Below are 21132 nucleotides of genomic sequence, written 5' to 3' on the forward strand. Positions count from 1 at the left end.
GACTTTGGCTCAGGTCATGATCTCATGGCTTGTGAGTTCAAGCCCCACATCCGGCTCTGTGCTGACAGTGTAGAGCCTGCTTGGAATTCTCTCTTTCCTCTCTGTGCCCATCGCCGCCTCCCCAAAAATAAGTAAATGAACTTTTAAAAACTTTCACAGAAATGAAAAATGGACCTGAATTATTCATATTAATTTTTCATTTTGATTTTTGAGTGGATTCCTGTTCCTTGGTAGAGGTTGTACTCTGATGTAAAACTTTGGCAAAGGTGGATTGCCAACTTAGGAAAATGTAAGGTAGCAGTGGGTACTCTTTTGATTGCCCAGTTTAGTGCAAGGAAGTCATATAGCTTTGTTTCACTTCTGTACACCTCCTCTTTTCCTTCTTCCATTTGGGTGAGTGTTCAGATAGCTTGTGGGTTGAGAATTTTTAATTTCATAATGCTCTGTATTGGCAGTAGGCTTATAATATTTACTCTTGGCTTTCTCCAGGTTGGATTTTGATGATGATGGAGAAGGGAACAGTAAATTTTTGAGGTAAGATTTTGAAAAATTTTCTCTAGATTTCTGATAATAAAAATTAGTTCACACACAAAAAAATTAGTTCATGATATTTCTGACTTGTAATATTTTTGTCCTTAGGCCTAAGGAGAGTGCTTCATCCTAAAACTAAAGTTTCCTATTATGTTATAACTCATAATAATTTTTTAAAGCAGTTTGTTAATGGCTCTAAGGGAAGGAGCTCAGTGAAGAGAGGGCAGGGAATTCCTAAGGCCCTCTGTTTCTGTTATCTGTTACTGTGTGGTTTAAAAATAATAATGATTTATAGTTTCTCACAATGCTGTGGATTGGCTGGGTTGTTATGGTGTTTTCTTTGTGGTCTTTTATCCTTAAGGAGGTCGTCAGAGTTTTTTTACATGCTGTTGGCTACAATCTAAAGGACAAGTCCCAGTCTAAGTGCTTAGCAAACCTTTGCTTTATGTTGACATTTGCTTGTGTCCCGTTGGCCAAAGCAAATCTTATATCCAAGTCCTGAGTCAGGGTGGGAGGAAGGTAAGGTATAATTCCTTGGGGGGGTCATTAATGTACCTTTCATACCTTCTGATACCTGTTGACTTCTACAGACCAGGAATTGGTATTTGTATCCTTGAATGATGAATCTTCTGGAACACTGAAAATGGATTTTTTTTTCTTTTTTGAATTTTATTTAAAAAAATTTTTTTTTAACATTTATTTATTATTGAGAGACACAGAGCGTGAGCAGGGGAGGGGCAGGGAGACGGGAGACACAGAATCCAAAGCAGGCTCCAGGCTCTGAGCTGTCAGCACAGAGCCTGATGCGGGGCTCGAACCCACAAACTGTGAGATCATGACTTGAGCCGAAGTCAACCCAACCAACTGAGCCACCCAAGCGTCCCTTGAATTTTATTTTTGAGAGAGAGAGTGTGAGCTGGGGAGGGGCAGAAGGAGAGAGAGAATCTTAAGCAGGCTCCATGCTCAGCCTGGAACCCACCACAGGACTCGATCCTGAGACCCTGGAATGATGGCCTGAACTGAAATCAAGAGTTGGACACTCAACTGACTGCCATCCAGGTGCCCCCTGGACTTTTCGATATATTGATGGAGGAGTTTTTTCAGAGAAGAGAAATACTTATTCTGGCTGAAGATCTATGATTTGGCTTTGTTTTTAAGTAAGGAAAGCAGTAAGAATCAAAGAAAGGAAAATAGCCTTGCCTGCAACCTGCCTTTTTTTCTTTCCAGAGTTGAAAATGTTACGTAGGTGGGTCTACTTTGCTGACTGACAAATATTTAATAAATAAAGTAGCCGTATTTAAAAAATATATGTGTAATATGAGTGTCCAGATTTCATTTATTTGTTTTATTAACTAAATCTTTAAAAAGTAATATATGTTGTTAGTTTTTAAGCAGTACAAAGTTATATATAGTGCAATTATATCTTCCTTTCACTTCAGACCCTTCCCCTTAGACAAGTACAGTTTCCAGTTTATTGAGTATCCTTCCAGAAATATTCAGTACATATGTAAGTGTCTTTCAGTGTGTTTGTGTGCATGTATATTCATAATCTCCTCAATTTTTGTTTTTGCATAGAGGATGCCCATATTATAAATTAAATTGCTTGCCATTGTTTAGTTTTATAATGCTTAAGTGCAGTCAGAGACATCTATTTTTTTTTTTCATTTTCTTTCTTTTTTTTTTTTTAAAGTAATTTTTAAAGTTAGGCTTGTATTTCTCACTACTTACTAGTTGCTGAATCCTACCAGATATTCTTGAAAACAACAACCATGACTTGGCTACCATAAAGAAATCATTTCAAAATATTGGAGAAAATAATTCTCCAAGAGAGCTCTTGAGAATTAATGAGTATTAATAAAAGTGAAGAGGGGAAGATATTTCAATTTTGGTGGAAGGATGGACTTTCTCAAACAATTCTGGAAATTCTTCCATTGGGAATCCCTAATTATGATGATAGATGCTATTAGTGGAACTGTGTTGTGCATATGAATGGCATAGTGGTAACCACTAGTCTTACTTGTCAATTAGCTCTGGCCCTGAGTCATTGCCTCCATTTCCAAAAAATCTAGTAGGTACAAGAGATATGCAATCCAGAAAAGTTCATTTTTCCTTTCCCCAATCATAAAAAAAAACAAAAAACAAACAAACAAAAAAAACTGTCACAGTTCATTTTACCAAGTGGGTCATAATGCCTGAGAGAGGCATCTCCAAATTTCTTTATCTTTTTTTTCTTTTTCTTTTTCTTTTTTTAAACAATTGCAATTTTCCACTCTGGTCAATGTATGAAAGCCTTACTTGCATTGTTTCTGTAAGTCAGCACTAAATCTCCTTGGTGGATGCTACTTTTGAAAGTTTTAATTTATTTCTTTCTATTGATTTGTTCAAATGCCATTTTGTTACATTCTCCAGACATCTATAACATAATTTTTAAGAATGTCAAGGCTTTGAAACTCTAGGTACAATATCAGAGTTACTAGTGTCTAGAATAGTGCTTCTCAAACTTTAATGCATGTACAGAGCCACCTGGGATTTCTTGTTACGATGAAGATTCTAATTCAGTAGGTCTGGGGTAGGGCCCAAGGCTCTGCATTCTGATTCACTCTTAGGTGATGCTGCTGCTTCCAGCTACTGACCATACTTTAAGTAGTAAGGATCTAGAAGACTCAGTCTTGAGATTCCAAGTTAGTATATAAATTATAGGTCTTTTTTTCAGTTTAGGTCACATGTTTTCACCAGGAGTTTATAGCATCTGATTTAAAGTGTGCTTGTGTCCTAGGAACAGACCATTTGTACTTGAGCTAAAATTCCACTACATCTCATGTTTGCCCATTCTTCTTCTGCTCTCCTGTTCTTTTTATTTTTTTTTAATTTTTTCTTCTTTTTTTATTTTAGAGAGAGAACACAGGCAGGGGAGAGGGCCAAAGAGCGCGTGCGCACGTGAGAGAGATGGAGAGAGAGAGAGAGAGAGAGAGAGAGAGAGAGAGAATGAGAATATTTTAAGCAGGCTCCACACTCAGCGTGGAACCAGACTCAGGGCTCGATCCCATGACCCTGGAATCATTACCTGAGCCAAAATCAAGAGTCAGAAACTCAACCACCTAGGTGCCCCTCCTGTTATTTGCAAAAACTGAAAATTCTTAAGGTTGGACTAGTTGAGGATACACAGCCTATGAAGAAACAATATAAATTTGGCTCTATTTTTTTTTAAACATTTGTTTATTTTTGAGAGACAGAGAGACACAGAGTATGAGCAGAGGAGGGGCAGAGAGAGAGGGAGACACAGAATTCGAAACAGGCTGCAGGCTCCAAGCTGTCAGCACAGAGCCCGATGTGGGGCTCGAACTCACAAACTGTGAGATCATGACCTGAGCCAGAGTTAGTTGCTTAACTGACTGAGTCACCCAGGTGCCCCTTGGCTCTAATTTAATAACTGGTTTAACTGCAAATTTCATGAGATTTAACCTTTCTCCCAAAAGCTCAAAGTTGATAGATCTTTGCTATATCCTGTAGCAGTGAGAAGAGGAAAATTTAAATGATCCAGAGAATAGTGTTTCTATTTTTAATTTAATTTTAACTTATTTTTAGATGATTTTTATTTCTATTCTTGAGTAATCTCTATACCCATCATGGGGCTCAATCTCACAACTCCTAGATGAAGAATTGTATGCTATACCGACTGAACTAGCCAGGCACTCCTAGAGTAGTGTATTTAAAGTTAGGTTTCTCTCCCCCAACAAATCCTGTAGTTTCTGTATTTAGCAGACATGGGTTATTGCTTACTAAGTACCAAAGTTGTTAGGATGAATGGATTGTTTCCTTGATCAAAGCGATAAAGAGCATTGTTTAAGCCATAACTAAAAATTATCTCTTAAAAATTTCTGTGGATCAACTAAAACAGTGAAAAGATAACCTATGGAATGGGACAAAATATTTGTAGAGCATGTATCTGATAAGAGGCTAATATCTATAACATGTGAAGAACTATCACAACTCAATAAGAAAAAACGCTACCTGATTATAAATGGGTAAAGGACTTGAATAGAAATTTTCCAAAGAAGATATGCAGATGGCAAACCAGATTATAAAAAGATGTCCTACTCACTAGTCATGAGAAATGCAAATAGAAACTACAGTGAGATACCACCCCACACCCATGATGATGGCCACCATCAAAGAAACAGAAAATAGGGGCACCTGGGTGGCTCAGTTAGTTAAGCATCTGACTTCAGCTCAGGTCATGATTTGTGAGTTCGAGCCTCATATCGGGCTCTGTGCTGACAGCTCAGAGCCTGGAGCCTGGTTTGGATTCTGTGTCTCCCTTTTTCTCTGCCCTTCCCCCACTTGCCCTCTTTTTTCTCTCTCTCTCAAAAGTAAATATTTAAAAAAAAGAAACAGAAAATAAACGTTAGATAAGGATGTGAAGAAATGAGAATCCTTGTGCACTGTTGGTCGGACTGTAAATTATAAATTTAACCACTGTCGAAAACAGTATGGATTCCTCAAAAATTAAAAACAGAATCATTGTATGATTCAGCAGCCCCACTTCTGGTTATAAATATCCAGAGTAATTGAAAGCAGAGTCCTTGGTACAAAAACAGACACTCAGATCAATGGAACAGAATAGAGAACCCAGAAATAGACCCACAAATGTATGGCTAACTAATCTTTGACAAAGCCAGAAAGAATATCCAATGGAATAAAGACAGTCTCTTCAGCAAGTGATGCTGGGAAAACTGGACAGCGACATGCAGAAGAATGAACCTGGACCACTTTCTTACACCATTCACAAAAAGAAACTCAAAATAGGTAAAAGACCTAAATGTAAGACCGAAAGCCATCAAAATCCTCTAGGAGAAAGCAGGCAAAAACCTCTGTGATCTTGGCCACAGCAACTTTTTACTCAACACGTCTCCGGAGGCAAGGGAAACAAACGCAAAAATGAACTATTGGGACCTCATCAAAATAAAAAGTTTTTGCACAGTGAAGGAAACAGCAAAACTAAAAGGCAACGGACAGAATGGGAGAAGATATTTGCAAACGACATATCAGATAAAGGGTTAGTATCCAAAATCTATAAAGAACTTATCAAACTAAACACCCAAAAACCAAATAATCCAGTGAGGAAATGGGCAAAAGACATGAATAGACACTTCTCCAAAGAAGACATCCAGATGACCAACTGACACATGAAAAAATATTCCACATCACTCATCATCAGGGAAATAGAAATCAAAACCACAATGAGATACCACCTCACACGTGTCAGAATGGCTAGCATTAGCAACTCAGGCAATAACAGATGTTGGCGAGGATGCGGAGAAAGAGGATCTCTTTTTGCATTGCTGGTGGGAATGCAAGCTGGTGCAGCCACTCTGGAAAACAATATGGAGGTTCCTCAAAAAATTAAAAATAGAATAACCTTACGACCCAGCAGTTGCACTACTATGTATTTATCCAAGGGATACAGGTATGCTGTTTTGAAGAGACACGTGCACCCCAATGTTTATAGTAGCACTATTAACAATAGCTAAAGTATGGAAAGAGCCCAAATGTCCATCAATGAATGAATGGATAAAGAAGATTTGGTATATATATACAATGGAGTATTACCTGGCAATCAAAAAGAATGAAATCTTGCCATGTGCAACTACGTGAATGGAATTGGAGGGTATTATGCTAAGCAAAGTTAGAGAAAGATAAATATCATATGACTTCACTCATATGAGGACTTTAAGACACAGAACAGATGAACATAAGGGAAGGGAAGCAAAAACAATATAAAAACAGGGAGGGGTACAAAACATAAGAGACTCTTAAATATGGAGAACAAACAGAGGGTTACTGGAGGGGTTGTGGGAGGAGGGGTGGGCTAAATGGGTAAAGGGCAATAAGGAATTTCTCCTGAAATCATTGTTGCACTATATGCTAATTAATTTGGATGTAAATTAAAAAAATAAAATTATTTTATAAATAAAAGAGTCTTAAAGAGATATTTGGACACTCATGTTCGCTGCCCCATTTTCACAATAGCCAAGAGGTGAAGCTACCCAAATAACCGTTTATAGATGAATACCTAAAGAAAATGTGGCATATATGTCCAATGGAATATTGTTCAGCCTTAAAAAGGAAAGAAATCCTGGCATATGCTACAATACGGATGAATGTTGGAGACATTATACTAAGTAAAATAAGCCAGTCACAGAAAGACTGTATAGTCTCACTTAATAAGAGGTATCTAAAGTAGTTAAAATTAGAGACAGAAAGCATAGTGATAGTTGCCAGGAGCTGGGAGTCAGGTGGGGAGGAGATGGGAAGATGATGTTTAGTGGCTACAGAGTTTGAGTTTTACAAGGTTAGAACCTTACATAGATCTGTTGCACAACAATATGAATATAGTTAGTACTACCAAAGTGTACTCTTAAAATTTACCATCTTAACCTTTTTTATGTTCCATGTCCCCCCTCCCCCTCCTAATAATTAAACAGAACAGAACTATCCCTAACCTCAGAGTGGTGCTGACAGGGCAGTCAGCTGGGCCCTCATGAGGTCATCATCTTTTTTTGGAGTGTTTGATAAATAAGGGTAAAGGAGAACATATAAGAGTCGTGGGTTTTTTAAGTTCTGTGGGATGCTATTACTGTCTCTGTTGTCTTGTGATACTTTTCCATTGGCGCTTTTTTTTCTATTGAATATTTTTACCCCTTTTCTAGTTTTTATTTCAGAATAAAATAGATAACAAGTATAATGCTTTGAGCTAATCCCATTTTTCTCCTTCAGGTGTGATGATGATCAGATGTCTAATGATAAGGAGCGATTTGCCAGGTAATGTAGTAGAGCATCTTGGGCCATCTTGTGGAATCAGGCAAACAAGCATATTGAGTTTTAATTTGATCTCATTGAGAGTTAATTTCTCTGTTCAGTCTTCTTCCTATTCTGAAAGCTGACAGAATTACGTATGACAGCTATTGTTAATGTTCAGGTAACATGGCTTCAAACTGATGGTAGAATTTACACAGTGTTTTTATTCATATGATAGGTAGCTATACATTGTGCTTGCTGGGTGTCCACAGGAACACAGGCTATGGATTTCTTGGTTGCATTTTTATTGAATGGGTCCACAAAATTTGTACAGATAATAGTTTTCTTTTAAAAATGACAACAGATTTGTAGCAACGTGGATGGAACTGGAGAGTGTTATGCTAAGTGAAATAAGTCAGGCAGAGAAAGACAGACACCATATGTTTTCACTCTTAGGTGGATCCTGAGAAACTTAACAGAAGACCATGGGGGAGGAGGGAAGGAAAAAAAAAAGTTAGGGAGGGTGGGAGCCAAACCATAAGAGACTCTTAAAAAGTGAGAACAGTCTGAGGGTTGATGGGGGTGGGAGGGAGGGGAAAATGGGTGATGGGCATTGAGGAGGGCACCTGTTGGGATGAACACTGGGTGTTGTATGGAAACTAATTTGACAATAAATTTCATATTTAAAAAAAAAGACAACAGAAACAATTTTTGTGGAGGTGAGTTTTGATTGGAATAAATTTCTTTAAATTTTGTCAAGATGATGAAAAATGCTTTTATTCAACAACAAATCCTTCTCAAGTCAGATGTTTTGTTTTTAGGAAGTTCATTCTGTATATTATTAAACAGTGAATTGGTCTTTTTCTTAATTGAGTTTGCAGCCACCTCAGAAAAACAAATAATCAAAAATCCAGTGCTTACCTGAGTTCTTAAAATATATTTACTGCTGATTTTGCTAGTCTAGGGACCATACTTTTGAGAACCACTGATGTAGAGGGCTAAGAAATGTCAGAGTAGCTTATAACTATCTGAAACAGTAAGATGCCATTATAGACTTGGAATAAGAGATTTTAATAAATAAAATATGTATGGGATTTTTCTCTAGTAGCACTGTACAGGATTGATTAAAGAGAAGCACTGTACTCAGGGAAGTAGATGGGAGGCTGTTGAAGTAATAAGATAGCTCTAAAATCATAGTGCCTAGGCTAGAGTGGAGGCAATGGCAATAGGAAAGAAGTGAATTTAAGAGATTTTCAAAGGGTTTATTTATTGAAGTAGATCCTTGTAAACACTTCAGGATATGAACCATCTCTAAAATGAGAAGTTAGTCATAGATGCTTGGGGAACAGTTTTTCGAGCTGCATTAGGGTTAAGCCCTCAGGGGCACCTGGCTGGCTCAGTCTGTAGAGCATGCAATTTTGATCTTGGGGTCCTGAGTTCAAGCTCCTTGTTGGGTGTAGAGATTGCTTAAATAAATAAACTTTAAAAAAAAATTAAAAAAAGAAAGTCAAGCCATCAAATAGTACTGATGGTACAGGTTCACAGTCTCTTTTTATTTATTTATTTTTAATTTTTTTTTAATGTTTATTTATTTTTGAGACAGAGACAGAGCATGAGTGGGGGAGTGGCAGAGAGAGAGAGGGAGACACAGAATCCAAAGCAGGCTCCAGGCTCCGAGCTTTCAGCACAGAGCCCCAATGTGGGGCTCAAACTTATGGGCCATAAGATCATGACCTGAGCTGAAGTCAGATGCTTAACTGACTGAGCCACCCAGGCGCCCCAGGTTCACAGTCTCTTGATTGAAATTCCAAAAAGCTATGAAAGCATTACTGAATTATTTTAGTTTTCATTTGTCATACTTAATATAAATATACATTCACATATTTCATTCAGAGATATGAGAGTAGATAAAGGGATTTGTAGTAGTAGGAATAACGATAATAGGAATTTTAGATATTTAACTTTCTTTCAAACAACTCATTCCTCTAAGAGAGGATTTGTTATGCTGTTCACCTCACATATCCTCCTTGGGAATTCAGTAGAGGGTCTTCAAAAACTGAAAATGTATGTATTTTCTCAAATCTTTGAAAAAAATATTTGTAGTTTGTTAAGGAACTGTAATAACCCAATGAACATTAAGTATGTATACTTAATATAATGCAGTTCTCTTGCGCTTCTTATCAACATATGTATATTTTTATATTTTTGTTCTTACTGTTACTGTGTTATTTTGAATCTTTTCCTGTTGACCATTTATTTTTATTTTTGTTTTGAAGTTTATTTTGAGAGAGAGTGTGTGTGTGTGTGCGGCACTGGTGTGCACATAGGTGTGCGTGAGTTGGGGAGGGGCAGAGAGAGAGGGAGAGAGAGAATCCCAAGCAGGCTTCCCCACTGTCAGCACAGAGCCTGACATAGGGCTAGATCTCACAAACCATGAGATCATGACTTGAGCCAAAATCAAGAGTCAGATGCTTAACTGCTTAACCGACAAGCCTCCCAGGCTACCCTCATTGACCATTTTATAGAAACTTTCCCATGTACCGATAAAGTCATGGTACATGTCACAAGTGAAAAATCTTTCAGCCTGTTAATATGTCATACTTATGTAGACATTTTATTTGAGGCTTCTTTATCTATATTTAAAATGGAGTTGATTACTGATACATTGGCCTACCAGCATGTTGATGTTTCTTCAGTTGCCACCAACTCAAAGTATTTCAGTTTTCCAGAAAAACTTAGTGGTAATCCTTTGTAGCCCCCTCCAGGGGAGTGGGGGCTGGCACTGGGGATCCAGCAGTGTTGGGGCTTTACAACAAAGAAATGGGAGAGTGACTAAATAGAAATATACTACTGGGGTGTCTGGGTGGCTCAGTCTGTTGAGCATATGACTCTTGATTTTGGCTTAAGTCATGATCTCATGGTTTGTGGGATTGAGGCCCGCCCTACCCGCCCCCCGCCATGTCGGGCTCTGTGCTTGGGATTCTCTCTCTCTCTCTCTCTCTCTCTCTTTCCCTCCCTCCCTCCCTGCCTCCCTCTCCCTCTTTTTTCCTCTCCCCACTACTTGTGCACGTACTCACTCTCTTACTCAAAATAAAAAAAAATTAAAAAAGAAATTTACTATTTAATTACAAAATCAATGATATGGGATGTCCCAGAAACCTAATTCTTAAGTTTTATTTATATAATTTCTCCAAAGAACCCTGTTTGGCTATTTTGTCTGTGAGTGCATGTGTATGCGTCTGTGTTACAGAGAGATTATATTTTGTGATCATTTGTGACAATGTGATATTCTCATCATGATTTACTCTTAGATTTTTTTTTATTAGAGAATAGCATATATGGGTATTTTATTTCCAAATTGGGAGCAGTGTGAGAATGGTCTTCCCTTGTTTGGTTCTTGTTCAAACTATATATATCATTGGCCTCTACAGAGATTGGCAAAGTGCTTTCTGTGTTAAGACTATGTTTATTTATAATGAATATTGGCCTTGCTTTTATGTCAACCTTTGTCCTGTAAGTTAATTTTTCTTTATCCTAACAAATGACTTTTGTAGGGTTACAGGCAAGGTTCCTGTCCATATTTTAATGTTCCTTTCTCTGCATCTATTTTGTTCTATTTCCTTTTTCTTTTCCTTTCCCCTCTCCTTCTATCCACCCATCCATCTTTCTTTCTTTTTTTCTTTCTTTTTATTTTTATTTTAGCTTAGTTCATTAATTCTATTTTTAGGTCGGATGATGAGCAGAGCTCTGCGGATAAAGAGAGACTCGCCAGGTAGGAGAACAGTATTTTCAGCATGATGAAGCAGATGCTGCTGCTTCTTCCTGTTTCTTACTCTGTTTTCTTCCCCTTTCTCTTTGTGTTTTTCCTTATCTGTGGCAAGAGAGGACAAGAGTTTTTGGAAGTTTGTGTGTAACAGGAACTTTGGCTTCCCCAATCAGAAAGTGGGTGCGTTGAGGAATTTAAGTAACTGCTAATAATTTTATAGTTTTCTCTTTTCCTCATTATCTTAGCACTAAGTTTCACAGAATAAAAGTTCTTAGAAAGGAGGCAGCTGTACCAGGTGGTGCTTTAGCAGGGAAATAATCTTTTATCAGAAGACTCATAGGGGCGCCTGGGTGGCCCAGTCAGTTAAACATCCAACTTCGGCTCTGGTCATGATCTCATGGTTCATGAGTTCAAGCTGACAGTGTGGAGCCTGCTTGGGATCCTTTGCCTGCCTCTGTCTTTCTTTCTCTCTTTTTCAAAAATAAATAAGCACTTGAGAAAAAAAAAACAAAAAAAAAACTAATAAAGTTACCTGTGTTTGAAATTAGTGTCCAACATTTAGGCCTTAATATTTATTCCACACTTTTCTAGAAAGCACACCCTTATTTTCCTGTGTAGACTCACAGGCTAGATTACTGTGTCATAGCATTACAGCCTTGCTTTGGTGCTTGAATTTTTCATGGTTTCCCAGAAAAGTTTTAACAGCCTTGATGTGGTTATTGAAAAGGTCAGCCTTGGGGCACCTGGGTGGCTCAGTCGGTTGAGCGTCTAACTGGCTCAGGTCATGATCTCGCGGTCCGTGAGTTCGAGCCCCATGTCGGGCTCTGTGCTGACAGCTCGGAGCCTGGAGCCTGCTTCGGATTCTGTGTCTCCCTCTCTCTCTTCCCCCCTCCCATCCCCCACTCATGCTCTGCCTCTCTCTCTGTCAAAAATAAACATTAAAAAAAGAAAAAAGGTCAGCCTTCTGGATTTCAGTGTTAGAAATCTGTCAGATTCTAGGAGGACAGGTGCTTTAAGTTTGAGAGTAGAATGTTTCTCAGGGATATTAACAAATATGGACCTATGTTGTGAGATCTTTTTGCCATTTAGAAAGGAGAGTCTAGAGTTGTCTTTGGAGATTGTTGTCAATAATGTAGAAATACTAGGATATTAATGTATTTGGATACCCAAGTTTTTCTATTTTCTGGCTTCTGTGATTTGGGACCACTCAGTAGGAGATAGATCATTGATACCAACTACATTCCCACCCCCCACCCCCACCCCCCGCCCCAGTCTATCATTTCTTTTTCACCTGGGCCACAAGCTCATTTTGTTGCCATTTCCTGCCAACTCTTTCACTCTTCAGAAAGCTGATTTGGCATGGTATGGTGGGAAGACCGTTGCATTCATTGGGATTGAGTGCTGCCCTTGGGAAAGTCACTTACTTAACTGCTTAACCGCTTCTCATAAAGAGATCAGTTTATGTTAGATCAGTTGTTTTCTGTTTTCTTTTTACACAAAGAACTTTTTTTAATAGGATCCTTAAGTGGTAATGGAAGTAAATAAAAAAGATAAAGCAAAGCTGCTCAAGTAGAAGCAGAAACGCAGCACCAGCACGTTGTTTGGTTGTCTCTGAGGCTTTGTGGGGCTTCTCAGAAATCCACCGTGAGAACTACTGGATTATTTTTAACAATGATGAGATTCTCTCTTGATTTGAGGAAATCAGCATTGGAGATGTGATCCAACTTGTCTCTTTTCAGGCCTTTTCCTCCCCACTCCACTTTCACTCTCCGATTCATTTTGTTCCAACTGGGGACCCACAAAGGACCTCTGGTAGATATCTTAAAATCTCAGTGCACTGGCATGGCACCCGGATAGACACACTAGGACTTTGTGCATTAGTGAGACAAATAAAACTTCAAAATCTTCCAATTCTGCTTTCTAGTATTGAGAGTTAGAAGCTTAGAACAAGCAACATTTTATAGACCAAAGGAATCTATACTATCAATTCTTGTATCAGTTGTTGGGCAACATACTTGTGTTGGAAAAAGCTGGTAATTTTGTTTTCAGCCTTAAAAAGTTGAATTAGTAAATATGGAATTAGCTAAGCAGAGATCACTTGTTTCAGGAACTAAAGTGAATAAAATCAACATTGACTTTCACACTATAATTTCATAAAATATTTTATTGTTCTGATGGACAGGTAACTTGCAGAGGAAGTGAAGTTACCAGGAGATAGAATTGTTGGTATCTGCTTATTTTCTGTGTGCCTTGTTAGCTTCTATTCCATTGCTCTGCATGAAGGTTGGCAGATGTGACTCTACCTTCTGAGATTTAAGCACTCCTAAATCTAAACACCATATTTCTTTAGCAGCTCGCTTGGTATTTATATCACTCTCTCTGCTCTCAGATGGCCAGATGTGACCACCTGGGTGGGGCATCTCTCTCTCTCTCTCTCTCTCTCTCTCTCCATGCAGGGAGAATCACAGTGAAATTGAACGGCGGCGACGGAACAAGATGACAGCCTACATCACAGAACTGTCAGACATGGTGCCCACCTGTAGTGCCCTGGCTCGAAAACCAGACAAGCTAACCATCTTACGCATGGCAGTCTCTCACATGAAGTCCTTGCGAGGAACTGGAAATACATCCACTGATGGCACCTACAAGCCTTCGTTCCTCACTGATCAGGTCACTGGGCTGCACAACTCTGAGCAAGTCTAGAATCTGTTGAAAGTTTTGATCTTTTGGGGATAGATAACCCTAATTCTATTTAGGGCCTTATATTGGGAGTCAGAGCAGAGCTGAGTCTGTAGACTGTTTAAAGTGCAAGAATTCAGCTGTCAAGGAAAAATTCAGACCATGGGAAAGTAGTTTCAATTCCTGGCTATACATTCATTAGCATTGAAACAGTGAGAAGTACAACAGACTTTTGCAAACTATTTGGCAAGCTTATAGGTATTTTAGATTTCACCCATGAATACAGCCTGTAAGGTGGAAAAAGAGTGGAACTGCAGGAAAAAGAGATGACTATGTCCATGGAACCAGACCTCTTCATTGGCTTTAAGGTTCTAGAAGATGGAAAAAATCTACTTCTTATTCCTGAAGCAGCGTTCAGTTTTAGTGATAAAAGGAATCTAACAAGGCAGTCATTGTTCCTTAGAGATGTACTATGGTGCATGTAATGAGAAAAATATAGAAGGTAAAAACATTTCCAGCCTTTCAGGAACTCAGTCTAAATATGAACATGTGAGTGGGTAGAAGTCAGTCTGAATATGACTATTTAAGTGGCTGGATACACACATAAGCGAAAAATGAGAGGAAAATGCATAGAGAAGAAATAAATTTTTAAAAAACTTTTTAATAATTTGGGGCACCTGAGCGGTTCAGTCGGTTAAGCATAGGACTCTTGATTTCGGCTCAGGTCATGATCTCACGGTTCGTCAGTTCGAGCCCCACATTGGGCTCTATGCTGACAGCTCAGAGCCTGCTTGGGATTCTCTCTCTCTCCCTCTCTCTCTGTCCTTATCCCGCTCATGTGCACTCTCTCAAAATAAATAAACACTAAAAATTTTTTTTTAAATTATTGATAATTTATATGAGGCTAGATAAATATATACTGGAGGGATGGCAAAAGTGAATAGAATGACCTGGCCTGAGTGAGGATGGTCAGCAAGACTTCTTTTTTTTTTTTTTTTTACATTTATTTATTTATTTATTTATTTATTTATTTATTTATTAATTAAAAAAAATTTTTTTAACGTTTATTTATTTTTGAGACAGAGAGAGATACAGCATGAACGGGGGAGGGTCAGAGAGAGGGAGACACAGAATCTGAAACAGGCTCCAGGCTCTGAGCTGTCGGCACAGAGCCCGACGTGGGGCTCGAACTCACGGACCGTGAGATCCTGACCTGAGCCGAAGTCGGCCGCTTAACCAACTGGGCCACCCAGGCGCCCCGCACATTTATTTATTTTTAATAGAGCATAAGTGGGGGAAGGGCAGAGAGAGAAGGAGACACAGAATCCGAAGCAGCCTCCAGGCTCCGAGCTGTCAGCACAAAGCCTGACACGGGGCTCGAACTCACAAACTTTGAGATCATGACCTGAGCCAAAGTTGGATGCCCACCCGACTGAGCCACCCAGGCTCCCCTAGTCAGCAAGACTTCTAAGAGTAAGGGAGCCGTGTTCTGTTTCAATGATTAAATATAACCCGTGGGGAAGGAGGGGGCACCTGGGTGGCTCAGTCATTTGAGCATCCGACTTGGGCTTGGGTCATGACCTTGTGGTTTGTGAGTTCAAATCCCATGTCGGGCCCTGTGCTGACAACTCAGAGCCTGGAACCTGCTTCGGATTCGTTGTCTCCCTCTCTGACCCTCCCCCACTCACGCTCTCTCTCTCTCTCTCTGTCTCTCTGTCTCTCTGTCTCTCTCTCTCTCAAAAATAAATAAACATTAAAAAAAGATTTTTTTTTTTTTAATAACACAGTGGAGGTACCTGGGTGGCTCAGTCAGTTGAGCATCTGACTCTTGATTCCAGGGTCGTGGGATTGAGCCCTGTGTGGGGATCTGTGCTGAGCATGGAACCTCCTTGGAGCTCTCTTTCTCTCTACCTCTGCCCTTCTCCCCCACTTGCATGTATGTTCTGTCCCTCTCTGGCTCTCTCTAATAATAATAAAAAATAACTGTGTTTTTGCAGAAAAATTTGGAAAATACAAGAAGTATAAGGAAGAAAAATTGACCCATAATGTTACTCTTTTTTTTTTTTTTTTTTAACGTTTATTTATTTTTTGGGACAGAGAGAGACAGAGCATGAACGGGGGAGGGGCAGAGAGAGAGGGAGACACAGAATCGGAAACAGGCTCCAGGCTCTGAGCCATCAGCCCAGAGCCCGACGCGGGGCTCGAACTCACGGACTGTGAGATCGTGACCTGGCTGAAGTCGGACGCTTAACCGACTGCGCCACCCAGGCGCCCCCATAATGTTACTCTTTTATTCAAGGGATTAGAAGGAAGGAATGTGGTTTGGAAGAAAGGAATAAGAATAGTTTTCCAGGGCGCCTGGGTAGCTCAGTCGGTTAAGCGTCTGACTTCAGCTCAGGTCATGATCTCACAGTCCGTGAGTTTGAGCCCCGCATCAGGCTCTGTGCTGACAGCTCAGAGCCTGGAGCCTGCTTCAGATTCTGTGTCTCCCTCTCTCTCTGCCCCTCCCCTGCTCATGCTATGTCTCTGTCTGTCTCAAAAATAAATAAAAACATAATAAAAAAATAATTAAGAAAAAGAATAGTTTTCCAAGTAGGGATTGTCTGTATGATAGCACACATAGTATGGATTTTATATATATGTATTTTGGAATAGTTACTTAGTTTGTTCTAACAACAGACATAGAGATACTGATTCAGTCGACTCCAGTCATGCACCTATTGTGAGTTAACCAAGTGTTTTTGTGCTATGAGAAAAATGAGATAAGAGATAAAGAGGAAAACAAAGAGATAAGAGATAGGCACTGGTGGAAAGAGGTAAATAAATAGATCACAATATAAACACACAATCAGTTCTATTCTAAAGGTATGGTATTAAGTCCTGTAGAAGTATAAACATGGGAGAGCAAGAGTAGGGGAATAGTATTGGGAGTAACCCAAGCAAATACCTGGTAAGAATGATTTGGTTATTCAAGGCAAATGAAGGAGCTTAGCAAGCCTTGGGAGATGATAATAGGTAGGCTGGGACCTGATGATCCAATATTTAGGTGTTCCGTTACCAAATTTAGATATTAATTTTTAGGCAGTGGGAAGCCATAAAAAATGTATGCATCATTGTAGCATTTTAAGGCTGGGTTGGAGAGAATGAAAGCAGGGAGACCATTTCATTAATTTGGGGGTAAGATGACGGACAGTGATGTAGTATTGGAAATGGAAATGATAAAAGAGAGTTCTCACTAGAGCATAAGAGAGAGTAATTAGATTTTGAGTCTTGTAGCCTGAGAGGAAGGTGATACTGTTAATCAAAAAAGGAAATGCTAGGGGTGCCTGGGTGGCTCAGTGAGTTAAGCTGACTCTTGATTTCAGTTCAGGTCATGATCTTGTGGTTTGTGAGATCCAGCCCCGAGTTGGAGAGCCTGCTTTGATTCTGTCTCTCTCCCTGCCTCTCCCCCCGCCTCTCCCCACTTTCGCATGCTTTCACTTAGAAAATAAATAAATTAAAAAAAAAATGCTAGAAGAGCACAGAGGATTGTTCTTTGGAGGGGGAGATAATGATATGTTTTGAGATGTTGAAATTGAATTGCTGATACAGTGTCTAAGAGGAAATGTTTAACAGATAGTTGGAATTCAGGAATTCAGGTCTGCTTAAAGCTAAAGAAGAAAAGTTTAGGCAAGTCTAAAGATGTAGATTTGGGTATCATTTCATAGCACGGAGGAGTGGATATGATTTCTCAGGGAGAGAGTATGGTATAAATAGAGAAGAGAACTTAAGATATAACTTAGGAAATACCTATACTTGAACAAAGAGAAGGGAGCCTGAAGCAGAGAAGGGACATTTAGAAGTGCAGCAAAAGTTGGAGGATGGTGTTGTAGAAGCTAGAACAAAATAAAACTTAAAAGGATAGAGTGGACAATGTTAACAGATTCTGCAGAAGACATCAAGTAACATGATAAAGACCCAGGAAAGAGGACTTGAATTGGCAATTAGGACATTGATAACCTGCTGGAAGCAACATGAACGGTTTAGAGTGAAGATTGTAGTGTGATTGAGAAATAATTGAAAGATAAGAGAATGGAGCCAGTGAATATAACATTTTTCTTAACATAAACTTGGCACTGAAAAGGAGATCATTGGGGCGCCTGGGTGGCGCAGTCGGTTAAGCGTCCGACTTCAGCCAGGTCACGATCTCGCGGTCCGCGAGTTCGAGCCCCGCGTCGGGCTCTGGGCTGATGGCTCGGAGCCTGGAGCCTGTTTCCGATTCTGTGTCTCCCTCTCTCTCTGCCCCTCCCCCGTTCGTGCTCTGTCTCTCTCTGTCCCGAAAATAAATAAAAGTTGAAAAAAAAATTTTTTTTAAATTAAAAAAAAAAAGAAAAGGAGATCATTTGGGCAAAGTTGAGGAAAAATTTGCATGGAATTGAGAAAACTTGATCATGTTTATAGATCTGAGGGGAAAGAGAGTGAAAAAGAACATACTTGTAGAGCAAGATCGTAAAAAGAAACCAAAGGGGGTGAAATCAAGAACTCAGTTACTATTAGTGGTGAGCTTTCTTACTCCCCATCTTAAGTCCTGAGATTGAGGAGGAGGTGGATACTGACACACAGAGGATGAAGAAATAATTGATAAGGAAAAGCTGTCGTGAAGGCACTTACACTTAGGTTGCAAAGCTGTGACTATGGATCAGGCAGGAGCCAGCAATTGCTTCTGGAGAGAGAAATCAATCATGTACTATCTTATTCTTTCCATGAATAATACTTGGCTTTTAAGAGTTCAGTATTAACTTGTATTTCTCTTCTTTGAACAGGAACTCAAACATTTGATCTTGGAGGCAGCAGATGGCTTTCTGTTTATTGTCTCATGTGAGACAGGTCGGGTGGTTTATGTCTCTGACTCAGTGACCCCTGTTTTGAACCAGCCTCAGTCTGAATGGTTTGGTAGCACACTCTATGATCAGGTGCATCCAGATGATGTGGACAAACTTCGTGAGCAGCTTTCCACTTCGGAAAATGCCCTGACAGGTGTGAATTATGTGGATGGAAAAAGAATGGGAAGTCCTTTTTTTTTCTGAAACAGAAGAGGTGTTTTAGCTCAATGTTCGTTGAATCTGGCAAGGCTTCTAGAATTTTCTCCTTTAATGAATATGGTCAGTTTTTTCTATGTACATGGAGATAATATAATTTGTAGCTTATCTTTATCTTTAATGATAGGGCACATATAGAAGTTTAATTTTAATGTAAATAAAACAGTAAGTAAAAACCAAATCTAATAAACTTTTTTTTTTTCATTCTAAAAGAATTAATTGCTTCATGTTTTTGTCTTAATTTGTATGGGTAATTACCTGGTATTTTTTTTCTACCTGTTTGTGCCTCTCTTTGGCTTTATACTGGGTTCTATGATAATAGATTTTTATTTTAGAGATGTTATCCGTATAAGTTTTTACTTTTTTCTTTCTTTTTTTTTTTTTTTTGGTTTATTTGTACTATTTTTCTGTTTTTTTCCCTCCCCCACTCCCCCACAACCCCATTTTAATGCTGTTCAGTCCTTTTGCCAGAGTTTGGCTATAGGAAACACAAGTGCTCCTTAAGCAACTCTGGAAAAAAAATTAAAGTGGAAGCAGATCAAAACTGGTATTTAAAATACAAGAAAGCCTACTATGGTTAAATTAATGTTGTTTTAGTTTTCCCTTCTTTTAGGTTTTTATGGATTTTATTTTTCTAGTTCTTTTCCCCAAAAGTTGCCATTTGTTTCGTTTCTCTGGAAACAGATATGTGTTTCTATAGCATATGAAAATACGTTTTTAAACAATGACATTCCCTCAGTGTGCATGTGTACATGCTTGTGTACATGCATGTGTACATGCATGTGTATAAGCTTTTCCTTATGTTCTTGTTAACCTTTCGCTTACCAACAATACTTTCCACTCCTACTTTCCTTCCTTGCACAAGGTTATATCTCCAGTGGTGGCTTTGAACTTAAGTATAAGATTCATTGATGCGAATTGAGCTATTTTAGACTTGAAAAAAATCCGTCCCCTCCTTGTTATAAGCAAGGAGATTGGAGGGAATGATTAGGATGCTTACCTTTGCCTCCAGTGTCTCTCCGGCTTTCCCCCTCGTACAAGAACACACTCCATACTGCTCTTCATTTCTTTTTTCAGGGCGTATCCTTGATCTGAAGACTGGAACAGTGAAAAAGGAAGGCCAGCAGTCTTCCATGAGGATGTGTATGGGCTCAAGGAGATCGTTTATTTGCCGTATGAGGTAAGTGTCAGGCTGTGGACTGTGATTTGACACAGGAATAGTAGCAGAGGGTTTGATTTCTGGTTAGAGGAGTTAAACTTTTAAATCCAAGCTCTAGTTGGATTAAATTTAAGTGTTACCACATGGGTTGTAACAGAATAAAGTGTTTGATAAGGAAACTAAATTTTAATGAACTCCTCCTGTGCCAGACATTATGCTAGGAAGTTTATTGCTATAGTCTCATTTCCCACATCTGTCCTTCAGAGTCGAATTCATGGTACCTATTTTGTTGTTAAAAAGGAAAAAAAGGACTCAAAAAATTAACTTCCCAGAATTACATAGATAATGCCTGATACAGGATTTTATTTTATTTTATTTTTATTTATTTCTTAAATGTTTACTTATTTTTGAGAGAGAAAGAGAGAGGCAGAGAGAGGGAGGCAGAGAACCCAAAGCAGACTCAGCACTGTCAGCACAGAGCCTGATGTGTGGCTCGAACTCAGGAACTGTGACATCATGACCTGTGCTGAAGTCAGACATTTAACTGATTGGGCCACCCAGGCACCCCAGGATTTTATTTTAATCCACAGTAATTGGATTCCAAAACCTATATGTTTTCCCCAGTACATCACAAGACAACATCCATGTACTCATGTCATTGCTGCATTTTTCTTTTTTTCATAAAATGTTGATACTTAATTATGTCTTTCTGTTAGTATTTAGTGTTTATAAATTACACATTTTAGTATTGTGAAGAAAGTATGGTGGTACATTCTACACAGGTAGGAAAGATCTCTCTTAAAATTACAAAATAAATTCAGGTTGTATAATAGAAATTTACTAGTTTATACCATCTACTAAGGATGCTTATTAGAAATGATGAGTAGGATATTAAGAAAGGTTTCCTGAGAGATTTACAGAATTGAATATTATGTGGCTTACTGGTTTAGAATAACTTCTGGAACTAGATTACTGGATTTCCCACTTAGTATCTTCTGGGACCTTGAGCAGATTACAGGACTACTTTGTGTTGTGATTTCGTCTAATGGAATTATATTAATATCAACCTTATAAAGTTATTTTGAGGATGAGATGAATAAATATATGTAAAGATGCTTAGA

At 38.8% G+C, this 21132-nt stretch overlaps 1 protein-coding gene across 3 annotated transcripts in view; it reads left to right on the forward strand.

The window, feature by feature from the left end:
• The window catches only part of ARNT (aryl hydrocarbon receptor nuclear translocator), a 76066-nt gene that overhangs the window by 31664 nt on the left and 23270 nt on the right, over nucleotides 1–21132 (forward strand). For all 3 annotated transcript variants that reach the window (XM_047085357.1, XM_047085359.1, XM_047085358.1), the window contains exons 3-8: nucleotides 490–534; nucleotides 7309–7353; nucleotides 11057–11101; nucleotides 13552–13765; nucleotides 18577–18790; nucleotides 19930–20032. In XM_047085357.1, coding sequence (XP_046941313.1) covers nucleotides 490–534; nucleotides 7309–7353; nucleotides 11057–11101; nucleotides 13552–13765; nucleotides 18577–18790; nucleotides 19930–20032 — 666 coding nt within the window. The remainder of the gene's footprint in view (nucleotides 1–489; nucleotides 535–7308; nucleotides 7354–11056; nucleotides 11102–13551; nucleotides 13766–18576; nucleotides 18791–19929; nucleotides 20033–21132) is intronic.

The sequence above is a fragment of the Lynx rufus genome, unplaced genomic scaffold (genome assembly GCF_022079265.1).
Source record: "Lynx rufus isolate CCGP_SWC_20201006 ecotype Redwood Valley unplaced genomic scaffold, mLynRuf1.p SCAF_2, whole genome shotgun sequence".
Taxonomy (NCBI): Eukaryota; Metazoa; Chordata; class Mammalia; order Carnivora; family Felidae; genus Lynx; species Lynx rufus.